The sequence below is a fragment of the Haemaphysalis longicornis genome, unplaced genomic scaffold (genome assembly GCF_048455015.1).
Source record: "Haemaphysalis longicornis isolate Haplotype H1 unplaced genomic scaffold, Haemaphysalis longicornis Haplotype H1 scaffold_5, whole genome shotgun sequence".
NCBI lineage: Eukaryota > Metazoa > Arthropoda > Arachnida > Ixodida > Ixodidae > Haemaphysalis > Haemaphysalis longicornis.
The window spans coordinates 38,155,375-38,174,604 of NW_027526385.1; the positions used below are offsets into that span (position 1 = coordinate 38,155,375).

Below are 19,230 nucleotides of genomic sequence, written 5' to 3' on the forward strand. Positions count from 1 at the left end.
TTCTGTGTGCATGGCGGATTGTGTGCTTCCCGACCATAAATGAATGAATCAACAGCAATGTGCACAGAAGCAGTACACGCGATGTAAAAAGGAGCACACAAAGCGGTCATTTCCAGCTAGGTGCCCCGGTGCTTTAAGACGCTGTTGGCAGAAATATTCGCATGTTTTTTTTTTAATTTTAGCTCTCGTATTTAGGAACCAATATTTTTTCTATGCAGTGCATCGTCGCGCTCCTGGGCTTGGCCAGCAGCGCCTTTGCTGGCTTCTTGCACGGGGGTGGCGCCGCAGTTCTCCAGCCAGCCGGCGTCTCCGTTGGCACCGCATACCCGGCACGGCTTGCATACCGACAGGCCCCCGCGGCCTCATTCGTCCAACAAGCCCCAGTTGCTGTCGCTGCCGCACCTGCTACAACCGTAGTTCATCAAGCTGCCCCGACAATTGTCCAGCAGGTCAGGCCTTCGGTTTCGTATCGGCAAGTAGCTGTTTCCGCACCGGCCCCGACGCTCGTTCACCATGCGGCACCCGTTAGTTTCAACGGACTCCTCGGAGGCGTCGGCTTCGCCGGTCAGGCTTCTGTGGCCGCAGTTGGGCAGAGTCTGTATGGAGCAGCCCCCGGAGGAGTTGGCGTTCACGTGAAGCATCTCGTTCATCATGCCCCGGCAGCTCCACTGTTTCGCACATTGAGCCTTCCGGCCCCAGCACCAGCCGCTGTTCAACAGGCTCCCGTTCATGTCAAGCACATCGTTTCCGCTCCTGGACCTGCATTCGTCCACCAGGCTCCTGTCTTAAGGCAGGTCTTAGCAGCTCCTGCGCCAGCCGTCGTTCAGCAGGCTCCCGTTCACATCAAGCAAATCGTTTCAGCTCCTGGACCAGCGTTCGTCCACCAGGCGCCCGGCTTAAGGCAACTCTTAGCAGCTCCTGCGCCATCCGTCGCTCAACAGGCTCCCATTCACATCAAGCAAATCGTTTCCGCTCCTGGACCGGCGTTCTTCCACCAGGCACCCGTCTTAAGGCAGGTCTTAGCAGCTCCTGCTTCAGCCGTCGTTCAACAGGCTCCCGTTCACGTCAAGCAAATTGTTTCCGCTCCAGGACCTGCGTTTGTCCACCAGGCTCCGGTCTTAAGGCAGGTCCTAGCAGCTCCCGCGCCTGCCGTAGTGCATCAGGCTCCTGTCCACGTGAAGCAGTTTCTTTCCGCACCAGCTCCAACTTTCGTGCATCAAGCACCAGTCGTAAGGCAGGTGGCGTCTGCGCCCGCCCCTGCCCTCGTGCACCAGCCTCCCGTTCACGTGAAGCAGTTTGTTACCGCTCCTGCACCGACTTTCGTTCAGCAAGCTCCGATTGTAAGGCAAGTAGTAGCTGCCCCGGCGCCCTCTCTATATCAACAAGCTCCAGGTCCAGTTAGGCAGTTTGTTTCCGCACCTACTTTCGTTCGCCAGGCACCCGTTCTAAGACAGGTTGTCTCCGCTCCGGCTCCTCTACTCGTCCAGCAGGATCCTGTTCACGTGAAACACTTGGTTGCTGCCCCTGCGCCCACTTTCGCTCAACGGGCACCTGTCTTTGGACAGGTTCCTGTAGCTGCTCCAGCACCAACCATCATCCAACCCAGACCACTATTTAGACAGGTAGCGCTGCAAGCCCCTGCCCCAGCTCCAGCACTCCTTCACCAGCCTGTGCACGTTAAGCATATTGTTTCTGCTCCGGCCCCCGCTCCAGCGTTAGTTCAGCCTTCAGGGCCAGCCTTCTCTTTCCGTCAGGTTGCTCTTCCTGCTCCAGCGGTGTCTTATCGTACAGCCGCAGTGGCCGCTCCGCTGGCCACCTTCGGAGCTGGTCTCGGTTTCGGGCACACGTTGGCTGCACCCACCTTCCCTGCTTCAGCACCAGTGCATGTAAAGCATCTGGTTGCCGCCCCGGCCCCGACAGCCGCACTGGGAGCACCTCTGGCTACGTACGGAGCAGGCCTCGGCTTCGGTCACACGCTCGCAGGTCCTGCTTTCAGTGCACCACCACAAGTGCACGTAAAGCAATTTGTTGCGGCACCAGCCCCGACAGTCGTGCAGCATGCTGCTCCCGCACTCCCGGTTCCGCGTGTCACGGTTGCTGCCCCAGCGCCTACTTTTGTCCAACATGCTGCACCGGCGGTTAGGTTCGCGGCACCGGTACCAGCTGTAAGCTTCCGTCAGGTCGTCCAGCCTGCACCTGCCCTACTCCATCAGGCGGCACCTGCTATCGCTTACCGGACAGCCGCACTCGGTGCTCCTCTGGCTACGTACGGAGCAGGCCTTGGCTTTGGCCACACACTAGCTGGTCCCGCTTTCAGCGCACCAGCACCAGTGCACGTAAAGCAGTTTGTTGCGGCACCAGCCCCGACAGTCGTTCAGCGTGCTGCTGCGGCACTCCCGGTCCCGCGTGTCACGGTTGCTGCCACGGCGCCTACTTTTGTCCACCATTCTGCCCCGGCCCTTAGGTTCGCGGCTCCGGCACCAACTGTCAGTTTCCGTCAGGTGGCTCTCCCTGGTGCTGCTCTAGTCCACCATCCAGCACATGCTGTCGCTTACCGTACAGCTGCACTTGGTGCTCCTCTGGCTACATTCGGAGCAGGCCTCGGCTTCGGTCACACGCTAGCCGGTCCCGCTTTCAGTGCACCAGCACCACCGCACGTAAAACAATTTTTTGCGGCACCAGCTCAAACCGTTGTTCAGCACGCTGCTCCGGCACTAGCGGTCCCGCGTGTCTCATTTGCTGCACCAGCGCCTACTTTCGTCCACCACCCTGCCCCTGTCGTAAGGTTCGCGGACCCAGGGCCAGCTGTCAGCTTCCGACAGGTCGTCCAGCCTGCCCCCGCTATCGTCCAGCATGCGGCACCCGCTGTCGCTTACCGTTCAGCTGCACTCGGCGCTCCTCTGGCTATGTTCGGAGCAGGCCTCGGCTTTGGTCACACGCTTGCGGGTCCCGCGTACAGTGCATCAGCACCAGTGCACGTAAAGCAGTTTTTTGCGGCCCCAGCCCAAACCGTTGTTCAGCATGCTGCTCCGGCACTCCCGGTCCCACGTGTCACGGTTGCTGCCCCAGCGCCTAATTTCGTCCACCATGCAGCCCCTGCAGTTAGCTTCGCCGCTCCCGCACCAGCTGTCAGCTTCCGTCAGGTGGCACTGCCTGGTCCAGCTCTAGTCCACCATGCAGCACCTGCTGTCGCTTACCGCACAGCCGCAGTAGGTGCTCCTCTGGCTACGTTCGGAGCAGGCCTCGGCTTCGGTCACACGCTAGCCGGTCCCGCTTTCAGTGCACCAGCTCCAGTGCACGTAAAGCAGTTTCTTACGGCACCAGCTCCGACGGTCTTGCAGCATGCTGCTCCGGCGCTCCCCGTCCCGCGTGTCACAGTTGCTACCCCAGCGCCTACTTTCGTCCACCACGCTGCCCCTGCTGTTAGGTTCACCGCTCCCGCACCAGCTGTCAGCTTCCGTCAGGTAGCCCTGCCTGGTCCTGCTTTTGTCCACCACGCAGCACCTGCTGTCGCTTACCGCACAGCCGCTCTAGGTGCTCCTCTGGCTACGTTCGGAGCAGGCCTCGGCTTCGGTCACACTCTAGCCGGTCCCGCATTCAGTGCACCAGCTCCAGTGCACGTAAAGCAGTTTCTTACGGCACCAGCTCCGACGGTCGTGCAGCATGCTGCTCCGGTGCTCCCCGTCCCGCGTGTCACGGTTGCTGCCCCAGCGCCTACTTTCGTCCACCACGCTGCCCCTGCTGTTAGGTTCACCGCTCCCGCACCAGCTGTCAGCTTCCGTCAGGTAGCCCTGCCTGGTTCTGCTTTTGTCCACCATGCAGCACCTGCTGTCGCTTACCGCACAGCCGCTCTAGGTGCTCCTCTGGCTACGTTTGGAGCAGGCCTCGGCTTAGGTCACACGCTAGCCGGTCCCGCTTTTAGTGCACCAGCTGCAGTGCATGTGAAGCAGTTTGTTACGGCACCAGCTCCGACGGTCCTACAGCATGCTGCACCAGCCCTCCCGATCCCGCGTGTCGCGGTTGCTGCCCCGGCGCCTACTTTTGTTCACCATGCTGCCCCGGCCGTTAGGTTCGCGGCTCCGGCACCAGCTGTCAGTTTCCGTCAGGTGGCTGTGCCTGGTTCCGCTCTAGTACACCAAGCAGCACCTGCTGTCGCTTACCGCACAGCCGCAGTAAGTGCTCCTCTGGCTACGTTCGGAGCAGGCCTAGGCTTCGGTTACACGCTAGCTGGTCCAGCTTTCAGCGCACCAGCACCCGTGCATCTAAAGCAGTTTGTTGCGGCACCAGCCCCAACCGTTGTTCAGCTGGCTGCTCCGTCACCAGCGATCCAGCGTGTCACGATTTCTGCCCCAGCACCTACTTTCGTGCACCACGCTGCCCCAGCGGTAAGGTTCGCGGATCCAGGGCCAGCTGTCAGCTTCCGACAGATCGTCCAGCCTGCACCCGCTCTAGTCCACCATGCGGCACCCGCTGTCGCTTACCGTTCAGCCGCACTCGGCGCTCCTCTGGCTACGTTCGGAGCAGGCCTAGGCTTCGGTCACACGCTAGCCGGTCCCGCGTTCAGTGCACCAGCACCAGTGCACGTAAAGCAGTTTGTTGCGGCACCAGCCCCGACTGTTGTTCAGCATGCTGCTCCGGCACTAGCAGTACCGCGTGTCAGGGTAGCTGCCCAGGCGCCCACTTTTGTCCACCACGCTTCCCCTGCAGTTAGCTTCTCCGCTCCCGCACCAGCTGTTAGCTTCCGTCAGGTGGCCCTGCCTGGTCCTGCTCTAGTCCACCATACAGCACCTGCTTTCGCTTACCGTTCAGCCGCACTCGGCGCTCCTCTGGCTACGTTCGGAGCAGGCCTAGGCTTCGGTCACACGCTAGTCGGTCCCGCTTTCAGCGCACCAGCACCCGTGCATGTGAAGCAGTTTGTTGCGGCACCTACCCCAACCGTTGTTCAGCATGCTGCTCCTGCACTAGCGGTCCCGCGTGTCACGGTTGCTGCCCCAGCACCAACTTTCGTGCACCACGCTGCCCCTGCCATAAGGTTCGCGGATCCAGGGCCAGCTGTCAGCTTCCGACAGGTCATCCAGCCTGCACCAGCTCTAGTCCACCATACGGCACCCGCTGTCGCTTACCGTTCAGCCGCACTCGGCGCTCCTCTGGCTACGTTCGGAGCAGGCCTCGGCTTCGGTCACACGCTAGCCGGTCCCGCGTTCAGTGCACCAGCACCGGTGCACGTAAAGCAGTTTGTTGCGGCACCAGCCCCGACTGTTGTTCAGCATGCTGCTCCGGCACTAGCGGTACCGCGTGTCACGGTAGCTGCCCAGGCGCCCACTTTTGTCCACCACGCTGCCCCTGCAGTCAGGTTCGCCGCTCCCACACCAGCTGTCAGCTTCCGTCAGGTGGCCCTGCCTGGTCCTGCTCTTGTCCACCATGCAGCACCTGCTGTCGCTTACCGTACCGCAGCATTAGGTGATCCACTGGGTATGTTCGGAGCAGGGCTCGGCTTTGGTCACACGCTCTCCGGTGCCGCCTTCAGTGCACCTGGCCCAGTGCATGTAAAGCAATTTGTTGCGGCACCAACACCAACTCTGGTACACCATGCTGCCCCCGCACTCGCTCTCCCGCGTGTCGCGGTTTCTGCTCCAGCGCCTACGTATGTCCACCACGCTGCTCCTGCCATTAGATTCGCAGTTTCCGCACCAGCCGTTAGCTTACCTCAAGTTGCGCTGCCTGGGCCGGCTCTCGTCCAACATGCGGCACCGGCAATCGCTTACCGTAACGCAGCATTGGGTGATCCATTGGCGATGTTTGGAGCTGGTCTCGGATTCGGTCACACCTTTGCCGCTCCTAGTTTTGGTGCTCCAGCACCAGTGCACGTAAAGGAATTCGTTTCTGCCCCAGCACCAGCGGTGGTGCACCATGCTAGTCCAACCTTCGCTGTTCCACGCGTTCCCGTTGCTGCCCCTGCTCCTACTTTTGTCCACCACACTGTACCCGCAGCGACCATAAGAGCAGGTTTTGGGTTCCCGCAGACACTGGCTGCTCCAGCAATATCCACAGCAGCCCAAGTACACGTTAAACAGTTCGTCCCAGCGGCTTCTCCTGCCGTTGTCCACCACGCTGCTCCAGCTGTAACTGTGGCTGCTCCCACTCCAGCCGTGTTCCGTCCTCTGGCGCTCCAGGCACCCGCTCTATCCTACCGCACTGCTGCTGTCGAGGCACCATTAGCTATGTTTGGGGCTGGCCTCGGCCTTGGTGTCACATTAGCAGATCCTGCAGCGCCCATCCTTGGTGGAGCGCAGCTTCAGCTTTCCACTCCTGCACAAGCTGTCCTCCACCATGCCCCAGCGGCACCAGTATTTAACGTTCCTCGACTAACAATCACCAGCCCTGGTCCAGCCGGGAACTTTGTGCCGCACGCAGCACCAGCCCTTGCATACCGCACAGCCGCCCTCACAGCGCCACTGGCGATGTTCGGAGCCGGACTCGGGTTTGGTCATACACTGGCTGCACCAGAATTCACCGCTGCACCCGCTTCGGTCCACGTGAAACATGTCGTATCGGCTCCGCAACCCGCAGCTCTCGTACATCACGGCCCTGCGTTCGCTGGTCCTCTAGCAGCACCAGCAGTGGTCCAACATGCTGCTCCCACTTTCGTGCAGCACACTGCTCCGGCCTTGGCTTACCGCACGGCTGCCCTGACTGCTCCAGTGTCAACGTTCGGGGCCGGGCTCGGTTTTGGACACACGATCGCTGCGGCTCCCGCACTTCTACAAGAGGCGCCTGCAATTAGCCACGTCAAGCACTTGGTGTCTGCACCGGCGTTCGCCCAAGCCCCAGCTATTACGGTTTCTCACGGTCCAGCACAAGCTGTAGTCCAGGCTGCTCCTGAGGTTCACCACTTCAAACAAATTGTGCCTGCTCCAGCGGTTGCCCAAGCACCAGCTCTTACCGTCGCTCACGTTCAGGCACAACCTGTAGTCCAAGCCGCCCCTGCTGTTCACCACGTCAAACACATTGTGTCCGCGCCAGCGGTAGCCCCCGCTCCAGCAGTATTCTCCGCTGCACCAGCCGTAGCTGCAGCTCCCACATTCTCTGCTTTCGCTCACGCGCCAGCACAAGCTCTAGTCCACGCGGCTCCAGCGGCTAATCTAGTCGCCTACCGCAGCGCAGCTCTGGGTGCTCCATTGTCCACGTTCGGTGCTGGCCTCGGTTTGGGATACACCCTCGCCGCTCCTGCAGTTCCCCACGTCAAGCACTTCGTCTCTGGCCCGGCTGCTCCACCAGCTTTCGCTGTAGCTACTCAAGCACCAGCCGTACTGCCCCATGACCCTGTCGTCCACCATCTTCAGTCTTCAAGCGTTATCGCCTACCGTAGTGCTGCCCTCACTGCTCCGTTAGCCACTTTCGGAGCTGGCCTTGGCTTCGGCCACACCTTCGCCGCACCGGCTCCCACAGCCATCTTTCAGCAAGCAGCGCCCGCCGTTCATCACGTGAAGCACCTGGTATCTGCACCAGCGTACGCTGCTCAGGTAGCTCCAGCAGTTGTTCAACAGCCTGCGCCCGTGGTACACCACGTCAAGCACCTAGTTCCAGCACCCCAGTTCTCTGCTCCGGCAGCTCCTGCTTTCATTCAGCAGGCCGCACCCATAGTTCACCACGTGAAGCAGATTGTCTCTGCACCAGCTCTCTCTGCTCCTGCCGCTCCTGTTTTCGTTCAGCAAGCCGCACCCGTAGTTCACCACGTGAAGCAGATTGTCTCTGCGCCAGCTGTATCTGCTCCTGCACCTCCCGTTTACGTGCAGCAGGCCGCACCCGTAGTTCATCACGTGAAGCACATTGTCTCTGCGCCGGCCGTCTCTGCTCCTGCCGCTCCTCTTTTCGTTCAGCAGGGAGAACCCGCAGTTCACCACGTGAAGGAGATTGTCTCTGCGCCATCTGTCCCTGCTTCTTACGGTCCTGCCTTCACTGTGGCGCAAGCTCCAGCCCCCGCCCTTGTCCACCATGTGGCTGCCCCTGCCGCGGCCCCAGCCGTCGTTGCCTACAAGTCGGCCGCACTATCCGCTCCCCTGGCCACCTTCGGTGCAGGGTTGGGCTTTGGCCACACTCTCGCCGGTCCCGCCTTTCTGCAAGATACCCAACAGCTGGCTCATGTTAAGACTCTCGTTCATCAAGCCCCCGCACCCGTGGTTCAGCAGGCACCTGTCACCTATGTGCAGCAGGCCCCTGCCGCCCTGGTCGCAGCTCAAGCTCCAACGCTAGTCCAACATGCTGCTCCAGCTGCTTCTGTCGTCCACGAGGGAGCTACATTTGTTGACCACGCTGTCCCTGCTTCCGCTGCGGCCGTGGATCCACTGTCACTCGATCTCAGCTACAAGAAGCTCTTCGCTTCGGGGCTTGGCCTTGGGCAGACATTGGCGTATGGTAATGGCCTTGACGATGAAGCCGGCTGGGAAGTGAAGTACCTCGATCTTCTCCGCAGAAGAAAGAAGTGAGCTTTATGTGTGGTGGCTTTTGTATAACTAATATATTGTCGCGTGAGAATGTTAAAAGAAGGGGCAAATGAAGTAACGTGAGTGGACAATCATTTGTTATTTACACGGACAAATTTTAGAGCCCATTCGCTGATGTACTATGGGGAACATTTGTCAGAAGCAGCGAGTTAGTCCTCTGTAGCCTTCCACTCATTTTTTAGAGGACAAGTAGGAAGCATTCTGAGTGATGTTTTAGTGCACACCTCCCCCCTCATTCGTCCAGGAGGCTACAGCACCTTCGACTTTTGATGGATGTTGCCTTGTTTCTATTAGAGAGAGTTGTCTAGGAAACGCATATTTATTGTGAACATGGCCCCCTTTTTGGGACACAAAGCCATTCCTTGTATTTTTAAGATACAAATAAACTCAACTGAATAAACGTACCGAGTACGTCTCTTACCTCAGCATTATATATATATATATATATATATATATATATATATATATATATATATATATATATATATATATATATATATATATATATATATATATATATATGTATATATATATATATATATATATATATATAAGGGTTGGCAGTCAAGAAAACCTCGGAAAGCAAAGGGAAGGTTGTGGTGAGTCATAGAAAGAGGTGAAGAATTTTTTGAGTCGAAAAGAAAGTGGTGAAAAAATGCCCGCCGGGTGGGATCCGAACCCACGACCTCCAGAATACCGGTCTGGTGCGATAACCACTACGCTACCAGCGGGGCTGTTTTCCCAGCACTTTCTCGGGTATTTATGTTAAGGTATTTTTGTTTCCTGCACTTGGGGGTGGTAGCCAGCGCCACTCGGACTACTCGGGGTGAAGGGGACCTTCTTTTTCACCCCCGGGCCGTGACTCGAGTGTCTACGGCATGTCGAGAGTGGTCGACCAGCGTTGAACCCTCTTAAGCTTCCTTTGGCACCAAGACTGCCAGAACAGAGGCCCTCGCTAAGCATGTAGCGAATCAGAAAATGGGAAATGAGGGGCTCCATGAAATAAGACAGAAAATAAGGGTTGGCAGTCAAGAAAACCTCGGAAAGCAAAGGGGAGGTTGTGGTGAGTCATAGAAAGAGGTGAAGAATTTTTTGAGTCGAAAAGAAAGTGGTGAAAAAATGCCCGCCGGGTGGGATCCGAACCCACGACCTCCAGAATACCGGTCTGGTGCGATAACCACTACGCTACCAGCGGGGCTGTTTTCCCAGCACTTTCTCGGGTATTTATGTTAAGGTATTTTTGTTTCCTGCACTTGGGGGTGGTAGCCAGCGCCACTCGGACTACTCGGGGTGAAGGGGACCTTCTTTTTAACCCCCGGGCCGTGACTCGAGTGTCTACGGCATGTCGAGAGTGGTCGACCAGCGTTGAACCCTCTTAAGCTTCCTTTAGCACCAAGACTGCCAGAACAGAGGCCCTCGCTAAGCATGTAGCGAATCAGAAAATGGAAAATGAGGGGCTCCATGAAATAAGACAGAAAATAAGGGTTGGCAGTCAAGAAAACCTCGGAAAGCAAAGGGGAGGTTGTGGTGAGTCATAGAAAGAGGTGAAGAATTTTTTGAGTCGAAAAGAAAGTGGTGAAAAAATGGTAAACAAAATACCTTAACATAAATACCCGAGAAAGTGCTGGGAAAACAGCCCCGCTGGTAGCGTAGTGGTTATCGCACCAGACCGGTATTCTGGAGGTCGTGGGTTCGGATCCCACCCGGCGGGCATTTTTTCACCACTTTCTTTTCGACTCAAAAAATTCTTCACCTCTTTCTATGACTCACCACAACCTCCCCTTTGCTTTCCGAGGTTTTCTTGACTGCCAACCCTTATTTTCTGTCTTATTTCATGGAGCCCCTCATTTCCCATTTTCTGATTCGCTATATATATATATATATATATATAGTAAACATTTTGGTGGACGCCCATCGCTATATGAAATTAAGTGCATGTGTGCAGCTACGGTCGAAAGTTTTGGGCTAGTTTATACATACAATGCCGACCTTGCTGAAGAAGCACCTTATTCCTTAGAAAAACAGTGAACGAAATTCAAACTATTCAAATGCAGCTGTGGAGCCATTGCTTGCGATGGTGGGGTTTTGTGACTGCCCAAGAGTGGCGAACCGTGCTCTGTTCTTAATCTGCTTCCACTAAATCCCCAGAGTGTGATCTTTCGCATCTTCTGGCTCCGGAGCAACTAGAGAGAGTGTGGAAAAAACTTTATTGGGTAGACAGCCCTTGTCCGGGCCATCGTGCCAGTTTCTTGATTAGAAGACGACCGATCCGCATGTCTTGCTAAGCCCATCACCACCTAGAAGGCAGCGGGCCGCCAGGAGTTATTCCATTGACTTTACGTCTACGCCATTACCGAGGTTCAGGCACCTCTCCCGGGAAGGTAGCTGAAGCTGAGGTGAGGTCGGGATCAATTTGAAGGTGATCGCTGGGGTGGCAAAGAAACGCGTTGCAGCGTCATATTAGGGGTTGTACCAGGGTTGTATCATGCAAGAGACAACAAGGAGAAGGAGGTACTGCTGCCTTTATCTCCAAAGTTCTCAAAACAGAAGCTTTGTAGGTTGAAGGACCTGCTGATCGATGCCCCCGTGATCACCTTCAAATTTATCACGACATGGCAGTCCCAGTGAAAAGACGTGTGCTACAGTGACACTACGTTCTCCGTCCTATAATCCTGTTTGGCGGTGGCGCCAATCACTTTCTCCCTATTTGCAGTAAAGCTGTATATACCAGGGTCGCCGTGTTTTCGGGGTTTCCGGTGTGCAAACAGCCACAGAAATGGACAAAAATCTTTCCTGCTTTTTCTGCGCTACAACACGAGTGCTTCTATAAGGGCGCTCAAACCAGCGCGGGCTCACGGGGTCGAGTTTCATTAATGGTTTTTAATTTATTCCCCTGTACAGTTCTCAGCAATCCTCTCTGCTGTCAACGCATTGGTTTGTACTGGAGGGTATGGGTACAAAAGTACACCTGAACATGTTATTCAAGTTTTCACTTCTAAACCGACCGCACAACCGTGCGAAGCATTGCCTCAGCAGGTATCGTGGATCTATACCGGTCGCAATTTCAATGCAAACAAAAAGCCCATGCTCTTAAAGCGCTCCTGCCAATATGGAACGAACAGCCCAATGTTTGCACACCGTGCGAAGCTGCAGCCCATCAGTTTCATTTAGCTATAGTGCCTGTGAAGTAGGTAGAATTCCAAATTACAAGCAACTATCTTGTTTCTTTCGTTCATTGATGGGACTGCTTCCCGCGCAATCGTGCTTTGTGATTTCCATTCATGTAATTTGTCCACCTAACCCCGTTACTACAATGGATTAGGGGCATTTGTGTTTTGTTTTAACGAAACGGAGGAACATGGGACCACGCTTGGACAAGAAAAGGTGCATCGGAAGCACACACGTGTTTGCGGTCGTACAAAGAGTAGGAAAATTTGCGATAAGGTACCAACTCTGTTTGCCATTAAGGAACCGCGTTACCCCACGGATAAAACTTTTCGTGTGCGAGCAACAGCTTTAGCTCGAGAACGTCGTGCACTTGCGTGCAAACACCGATACCCCGAAGGAGTACACCGGTACTGTGTTGGAGAACGTGTTCGGTTTTGTTTGTGCAGTGTATATCTTTTAATTTTCATTTGCAACAGCATATGTTGAAAGGACTCAGATCCTCTATACATGTTATATCTAGGCATATTCTTACGAACAGAAGCGACGAGATGGGTTTACTTAGAGTGCGGTTCACTGATTGGACCGAGAGTCGAACGGTACCCATCGATCTCAACCTCACTGTACGAGCATCCTCTAATATTGTATTTGAATAAAATAAACAGCCGGGCAGACGTTAAAATAACAGTCCAGAGGTCAATTGTTTACTTGCGCATCGGCCAGGAGGCTTCCCTGCATATGAATAAAATACAAACATGCGGCACACTGCTTCCACATTGTTATTTTTAAGCGAAGCTTATTCCCACAGGTCGAACCTAAGAAACGTCTCGTTCCTCCTTGCCAATCTGGCATTTAGGCAAAGCGAAGAGGTGGAAAAGGGGAAGAGAAACGGCGTGTGATAACACAAAATGTACAACGAGGCGGTGTCTCCATCCGTGTGCATTGCGACTGGGCGCGTACAGTGCCGCCTGCGCCGATCAGCTTCCGGTTTGGTCTTGATGTACACTTGTGTCGGTGTTGGTCGTGGTGCTGGCGGTGTAGCTAGATCAGGCGATTGGATTTCCCGCCCTGCACAATATGCCGGCAATTCACTGTGCGGTCTCGGCGCGAAAACGAGCTATTACTCGACAACCTCGGTTTATCGGGACTTAACGACGGCAATAATATACATCAATTCGGTTTCACTTGTATGTCGTGTGCTGAAAAGCCTCGCTGGTGATCCCATTTTGTAATGTAGAATGGCTAATGCCTGTTTAAGCGCTGTTGGAAAGCTGCTAATATGGATATAGCGTGGGCGCATAGAGAGAAATGCCAGCATCGCCCAGCTCAGGCACACTGGAAGGCATTGACTAATGAAATACCTGTGTCAGCATCCATCCCTTCCCCAATTTTCACTCTCTTAGATCCGTGGATACAAACTCGAACACTAAACAAACTAATAAAAAAAATTCCGAAGACACCTAAGCATTTCGCCGTAATGGTGGATGGGAAGGCGATAATGTCCCATTGCCGAACGCATCTGGCGTAATTATGGGCGTCTTCCTGTTCCTGGGCACAGGCAAAAACAGAATCGACAGCAGCGAAACAAGAAGTGCGTCGATGCGCCACTCACAGCGCCGTGGCGCTCTATATCACTTGTGATAGCGGCGCCGCTAGGTAAGGCAGCGGTGGCTGCGGAAAGTTTGGGGCGGCTTTTGCTCAAGTCACGTGTCCTCTAATTGCCATTTTCACCATCGTCGTCTCCCCTTTTTTTCGTCTGATTCTTCCGATTGGTTACTTATGAGGTTTACCGCGCCGAAGCTTCACAGTCGATGAGGTGCGTCGTGGTGAAGGGCTCCGCTTTAATTTTGACCACCTAGGGATCTTTACCATCCGCAGAATCTAGACACACGGGCGTGTATGCTTTCCGCTTTCATGTTAAAAGCAGTCGCCACGGCCGGGAATCACACCCGCGTCCTCCGGCTCAGCATCACGATGTTTTAGCTACTGAGTCACCACGAAGGGTGTCTCATTCTTCTCTCTGTGACTATTAGCAGGAGTCTTGGCTAATCGCCTTTATTCGCTCCACGCCTTAGCGTAACATCGGCGTCCGTATGGCTAAGTAAAGCGACGTGTAACCAGCGTGAACATCTTTCTACGTAAAGCTGCGGTTTCGTTTCACAACGTTGGGCATCACAGCCAAGCGCCAGGCCTGAAGACCGGCTGGCGCATACCCCTGCTCTCAGTTTTCCATAGAACGCCGCCTTCCTTTTTCTGTGTTTTGTTCGCACCCCCATTGACGAATTGCAGCCAGTGAGGAGGCCAGTTTAACGCACTTCGTCGTTTCAAACCAATGTGTGCGCCTCTTTACTTGCTGTTTTTTTACGGTAGCGAGCGCTATCGGACACGTCGTGCCGAATGAGGATATTTTAATGGCCTCCTATAGACTTCGGACAGCGTGAAAACCAGCCTTTTACGGCGAAGCAGTATATGTTTAAACTCAACCGCCTTCCCCCCCCCCCCCCCCCGTGATTTCAGTCCAATGTAGCCGCTTTTCATGGCGCCCCTCTTCTGGGGCTCCTCCTTCCCACCGCCGACCCTTCTTTCACAACTGGTATCCCCTCCTCACTACTACTGCCTCTTTCCCAAGTTCCTCAATCGGCTGACAACGGCGGGAGCGCTGTTATAAGATGATCGCAGAGAATCAATAGAACCGCGAACAGGCATAAAAACGGCCCAAAGCCACAGCCGCCGAACATGTCTCCGCCGCCGTTGCGGCCTAAAATTGCACCTCGCCGAGTAGCAGCCAATCCCTCCCGGCTCAAGAGCAACTTTCCAGGTTGAAGCGCCGGCCTGAGCCCATAATTCGTTTTCAGCCCGAAAGGCTTTTCGAGCGACATTTTTGCCCGTTTATTTCACGCCCAAGTATGATCCCATCACCCACTTCGTGTTTATGCGTGCACTGGTTGGGGGGAAGGGAGGGGGCGTTCACACACAGCTGGGCTTCATGCCGCCAACGGTGGCATGCCCTTTGAGCTGCTGGAATATTTAAACGTGGAGGTCTCACGGCTCAATGCATTCTGTCTGCTGTCCTCCGCCATCGAGTGGTTTGGGTCTGTGTTGTGTTACACAGAAAGTAGCATGCCTACGACGGGGGAGGAAAACGAACAGGCACAAGCTCGAGGCTTTTCAGGTGTCAGCTCCCTATGGGACCGACGCATGTCGTTAACTTGGAAGAACAGGAGCGGGAATTGAAGAAGCGTCGGCCCAAATAGGAGCATTAATAGGCGCGAAAAGAACGAACCGCCGCTGCCGTCGTGGTTGCAGCCTCATGTTTCAGATCGTCGAGTAGCTGCGAATCCCTCCCGGGTGAACAGCAGCTTGCCCGCTTAGGACACCGAAGTGAGGCAATAATACTCGTTCATATTAAAAATCTTTCAGAGCGACAATTCCTACGATGTCTTACATATGCACATGCGGACATGACCGGTTGCCGGTTTATGCATGGGCGGGTTTGGACGGGTAAGAGGGGTTCTGCACGCGCAGCTTTTAATGATGACATGTCTGTTTTCTTGGAGGGAGGTTTCAACATGGCGTCAAACGACAATATGCGACCTGTCCACGGTCCTGGCTCGTCGAAAGGTTTGGGTTGGTGTATTACACAGACAGCAATGTACCCCGACGCGGAAGCCAAACAGACAGCAGCATGTTTCTCAGCTACAATAAAGCTCCGTTATTTCTAAGTTTCATTGAGCCAATTGGCTAGGAGTAAGCTAAATTGCAACTAAGAACAAATGCGTTTTGTTTCATTTCCTTGGGGATCGCGCCCAGCTTCGCAATTCATCCTTTTCCAAAGTGTGATAGGCCAATATCTTTTTAGACTGCACTGGACATTTAGAGCTTTCGCATTAGTATAAACGCACGGATAAGCGTTGGTTATATTTTTTCGATACCCGGATCTGTTCGTTAATTCGCTATTTGCAAAAATATCACAGGGGGGGAAGGGCTTTGTGCAACTTATTCGATCACTGAACAAGTGAAACAATCTGTTCCGTGGCCACACCCACATACAGCCTCTAGCATGCAGAGTAGTGGCGAAGTGATCACCCAAGACCCATGCTTTGCTGGACGTAATAATGTTTTTGAAAGCCAGCTCTTATAAAACGTCTCCGCGTCAACGCATGGAACATTCCAGCTACGAGAATGGCCAAGATGGAACAAAGGGTCCACGAAAAAATGTAGAAAGGTCAGGCGATCATTTCTCACATACAGCCAAGTGGCTTGTAGAAGCTTTTTGGGAGAAGGATCATTTTCTCTACGCTGAAGCGACTCTTAGCGTGAATCTTTACAGAAAGCCAACCTCATCTGGACTCCTGTCTACTCCTCACTGACGGGCAACAATTTTGCTCGCCGGAGGCCTGCGCAATCAATCTTTAGGCATCCTAGGCTGTCACGCCGTTCATCAATCTTGTCACCTTTCAGGACATCACTCAGTAATACAGGTCCGACAGACAACAAGTGCTACAAGATATCCGGAAGGCAGTATGAACATATCCTTGGTTGGTCGGTTGATTGGTTTGTTGGTTGGTTGGTTGGTTTGTACCGTTGAATCATAGCGCACACCCATGGGGGGACTGGCCAAGAAGCTGCCTGTAATGGCTAGGTTGTGTACGTCTAAGATAGACCTTCACTTTTTTGTCATCTGCGCGTGACCAAACAACTACGTCGGTGCCCTGTAGCTGTCGCGCATGTGAAAAGTAGATCACTCTGAGGACCTAGAAAAACCCTCCACGAACCGTCCTCAGTTTGGACATAAATGGCGTAAAATTAAGTAACCGTTCTCTGCCTCTTAAAGAGGTCCTGAAATACCTTCCGCCAATGCATGGGTGTACATGTAGCCAAATAAAGGAATGTCTTAGCATGCTCGTCCCGCAAGAATTTTCCTAAAGCGATGAGTATTAGCTCAGAAATTGTAAATCAAAAACCGCGCATTATCGTCGCGCCGCATTTCCTCCTCCTTCCAACCTTTTCTGCACTGTTGACGGCGCGCGAGCCTTCCCTCCCATCACGCTGCGCTCCTCACCGGTGACGTACTTCCACTATTGCGCTCCTGAGACTGCCGTCTTCTACGGGCAAGCTCTTTTGGCTTTTTTATCTTTGTTGACACCATGGATCCCGCACTCCGCTACGGCTGGAAAAGCGAACGAAAGACCTGGCCGCATGTGTGCGGCCTGGCCTTACCATTTCGCGGTGTACGTTGCTGCAGTTGCTATCGGCGGCACGTGACTTTTTATCGGGGGCGAACTCGATGCCGCACGGGGAGGATCCTGCACTCGTTCCCTTTGATGCAACACGTCCAAAAACCGGTCTCAAAATTAGCCCCGCTGGTGCCGGGTCGTATATTGCGGAGGTGGTAATACCTACCCGCGGCATGTGAAAAAGACATTTTAAACCGATACAGAAATCGTGCACAAAACGCGCCGGTTCAGGTCGCTTTATCAGTGGCGATGAATGGGAAGGCGCAGAACAAACCAGCGCCGCACTCGAGCAGCATGCACCCGTGTTCTCACAGGCTGCACCCATATCTTGTGAACGGTAGAGAGTTTCAGAATAACGTACGCAGCCGTACGCAAACAGTTAGCGAGCGCTATTTTTTGCACGGCGGCAAGTAGCGCGACAACCATACATGGTTGCTCTCTTCTGTGGACAGTAATTTGTTACCGAGGAAGCAAGTTCTTTGCCCCTGCGTTTTTAAATACGTCGAGTGGTTAGCACGTCGCCCTCACACAGTTCTGCGTCGTCGTAACATCGCTGACTGTCCGAACGAAGCTTGCAGCTAAGCCAAGCCAGCGACCGAAGCTGTGTGTGTGTGTGTGTGTGTGTGGGGTGTGTGTGTGTGTGTGTGTGTGTGTGTGTGTGTGTGTGTGTGTGTGTGTGTGTGTGTGTGTGTGTGTGTGTGTGTGTCGCCTCCTGTATTTTTACAATGCCAAACGCCAAACGCATCAGCCCGGACCGGCCAACCAAGCCCTCTCCTTCCACTCTGGTCACTCTCCCCCAATCAGTAGCCTTCCCAGCGCTTCAATCATGTGACCAGTTCAGCTTAAGGCGACGCGTGGTGGAGAGCGGCAACGTTGGCGAAACATGCTCCGCCGCGGCTCTGAGCTTTCTAGCCATCTTTCTAGCGCTAGCGCGAGTGCCATTTCTTTGACAATCTCAAACATCGGTTGCCTTGGCAACAAGGCACAAACCGCTACCGAAGTCAGTTACGGTTGCGTGATCCCGGTTCAGCTCGGGCCCCACCTCGCGACATATGGGCACTGCAGGCGTACCACTCACTCCCATTGGAAAGTGCGCGATGCGTTTGGCATTCAGGAGGCGATGGTGTGTGCGTTGTGGACGCGATTGTTTTGCAATGATATGCGACGTTGTGCTTCTGCGGGTGGATAGTGCTTCCCAGGGTCTGGATTACCTTTCTCGAGCGACGTACGACTCAACCCCGCATGAGGTACGTGCAAGTTGCGCACAGAACAGGGAGGATTTGTGTGTGTGGCTTTTCGGCTTGCGCGCCAGAGTTAAGTGACTTCCTGTTCGTGCCCGGAAACCGCGCGCGAGGTGAGTGCCGAATTTACGACGGGCAGGAGGACGCAACCGATCGTCTGTCAATCCCGGTTCATACTTGCAACGAATGTTGTGACTTTGTGTTCACTCGAAACGCATCTCTGGATTGTTTTGAAGTTGAATAAAATGTATGCGTCAAACCCGGGCATTCGGTTCAGGACGTTCTCTGCGATTACACGAAAGTAGTGCCACGGGGCTTCAACGCTTTCTTTATGGAACGTACTCAGGTAAGAGAATATACATGTCGTGGTATGGCCGTGTTGCATTCAATACAAAGGGTTAAGCGTTCGTTTACACTTGTTTGGATAGTCGTAAAATGTCGAAGCACTCCGGCACTCCGCTGGCAGATCAGCCGGCGAGCCGACCCTGAGCAGACGACACATCACTATTAAATGATTAAATGAAATAGCGGTTTATTCAATTAAAAGTGGTCTGGCACGGGTTGTTTGAGCGGGTCCTCCCCCGAACGTACTGGCGAACGTGCACAAACCCTATTGCGATCACCATGAACTGGCCCATGAATTGCAGGTTCCAAGAACTGGCCCAGTTCTTGAGTCTACTAAGAACGACCAGCATTAATTTGTTTATTTTCTCTTACCCCCCCTCAACATTCCTTTTCCCATCGGGACCAGTGGTCATCCTTTTTTATTAAAGTTTGTCTCTCTCTCTCTCTCTCTCTCTCTCTCTCTCTCTCTCTCTCTCTCTCTCTCTCTCTCTTTGCCGGAAGTGCGTGAAAAATCCGCCCAATAGCAGGATGTCTACCTCATGACGCACACCTGGGAATCGATGACGTAGACATGTGAAGATGGCGGTGTCCAAAAACACGCAGGGGAGGGTGAGAAAAGGGCGACAAACTTTGCAACAAAATGTGAGCTTTACGCTGCGCGTAAAAGAGTAATATTTGGCACAGATAACGTTGACGACCCAATCTAACGATTGCGCTAGTTTATTTTGTGTGCTAAAA

The 19,230-nt window shown here is 54.1% G+C and overlaps 2 protein-coding genes across 2 annotated transcripts; both read left to right on the forward strand.

The window, feature by feature from the left end:
- The first annotated feature begins 212 nt into the window (after positions 1-212).
- Positions 213-3,168, forward strand: LOC144139640 (uncharacterized). Its single transcript, XM_077671935.1, has 2 exons — positions 213-2,780; positions 3,004-3,168. The coding sequence occupies exons 1-2, from the start codon at positions 213-215 to the stop codon at positions 3,166-3,168; spliced, it is 2,733 nt and encodes a 910-aa protein (XP_077528061.1).
- A 174-nt stretch (positions 3,169-3,342) lies between these two features.
- LOC144139641 (uncharacterized) lies at positions 3,343-8,885 on the forward strand. Its single transcript, XM_077671937.1, has 4 exons — positions 3,343-3,427; positions 3,502-3,909; positions 3,997-4,226; positions 4,305-8,885. The coding sequence occupies exons 1-4, from the start codon at positions 3,343-3,345 to the stop codon at positions 8,484-8,486; spliced, it is 4,905 nt and encodes a 1,634-aa protein (XP_077528063.1). The 3' UTR covers positions 8,487-8,885.
- Positions 8,886-19,230: the final 10,345 nt, after the last annotated feature.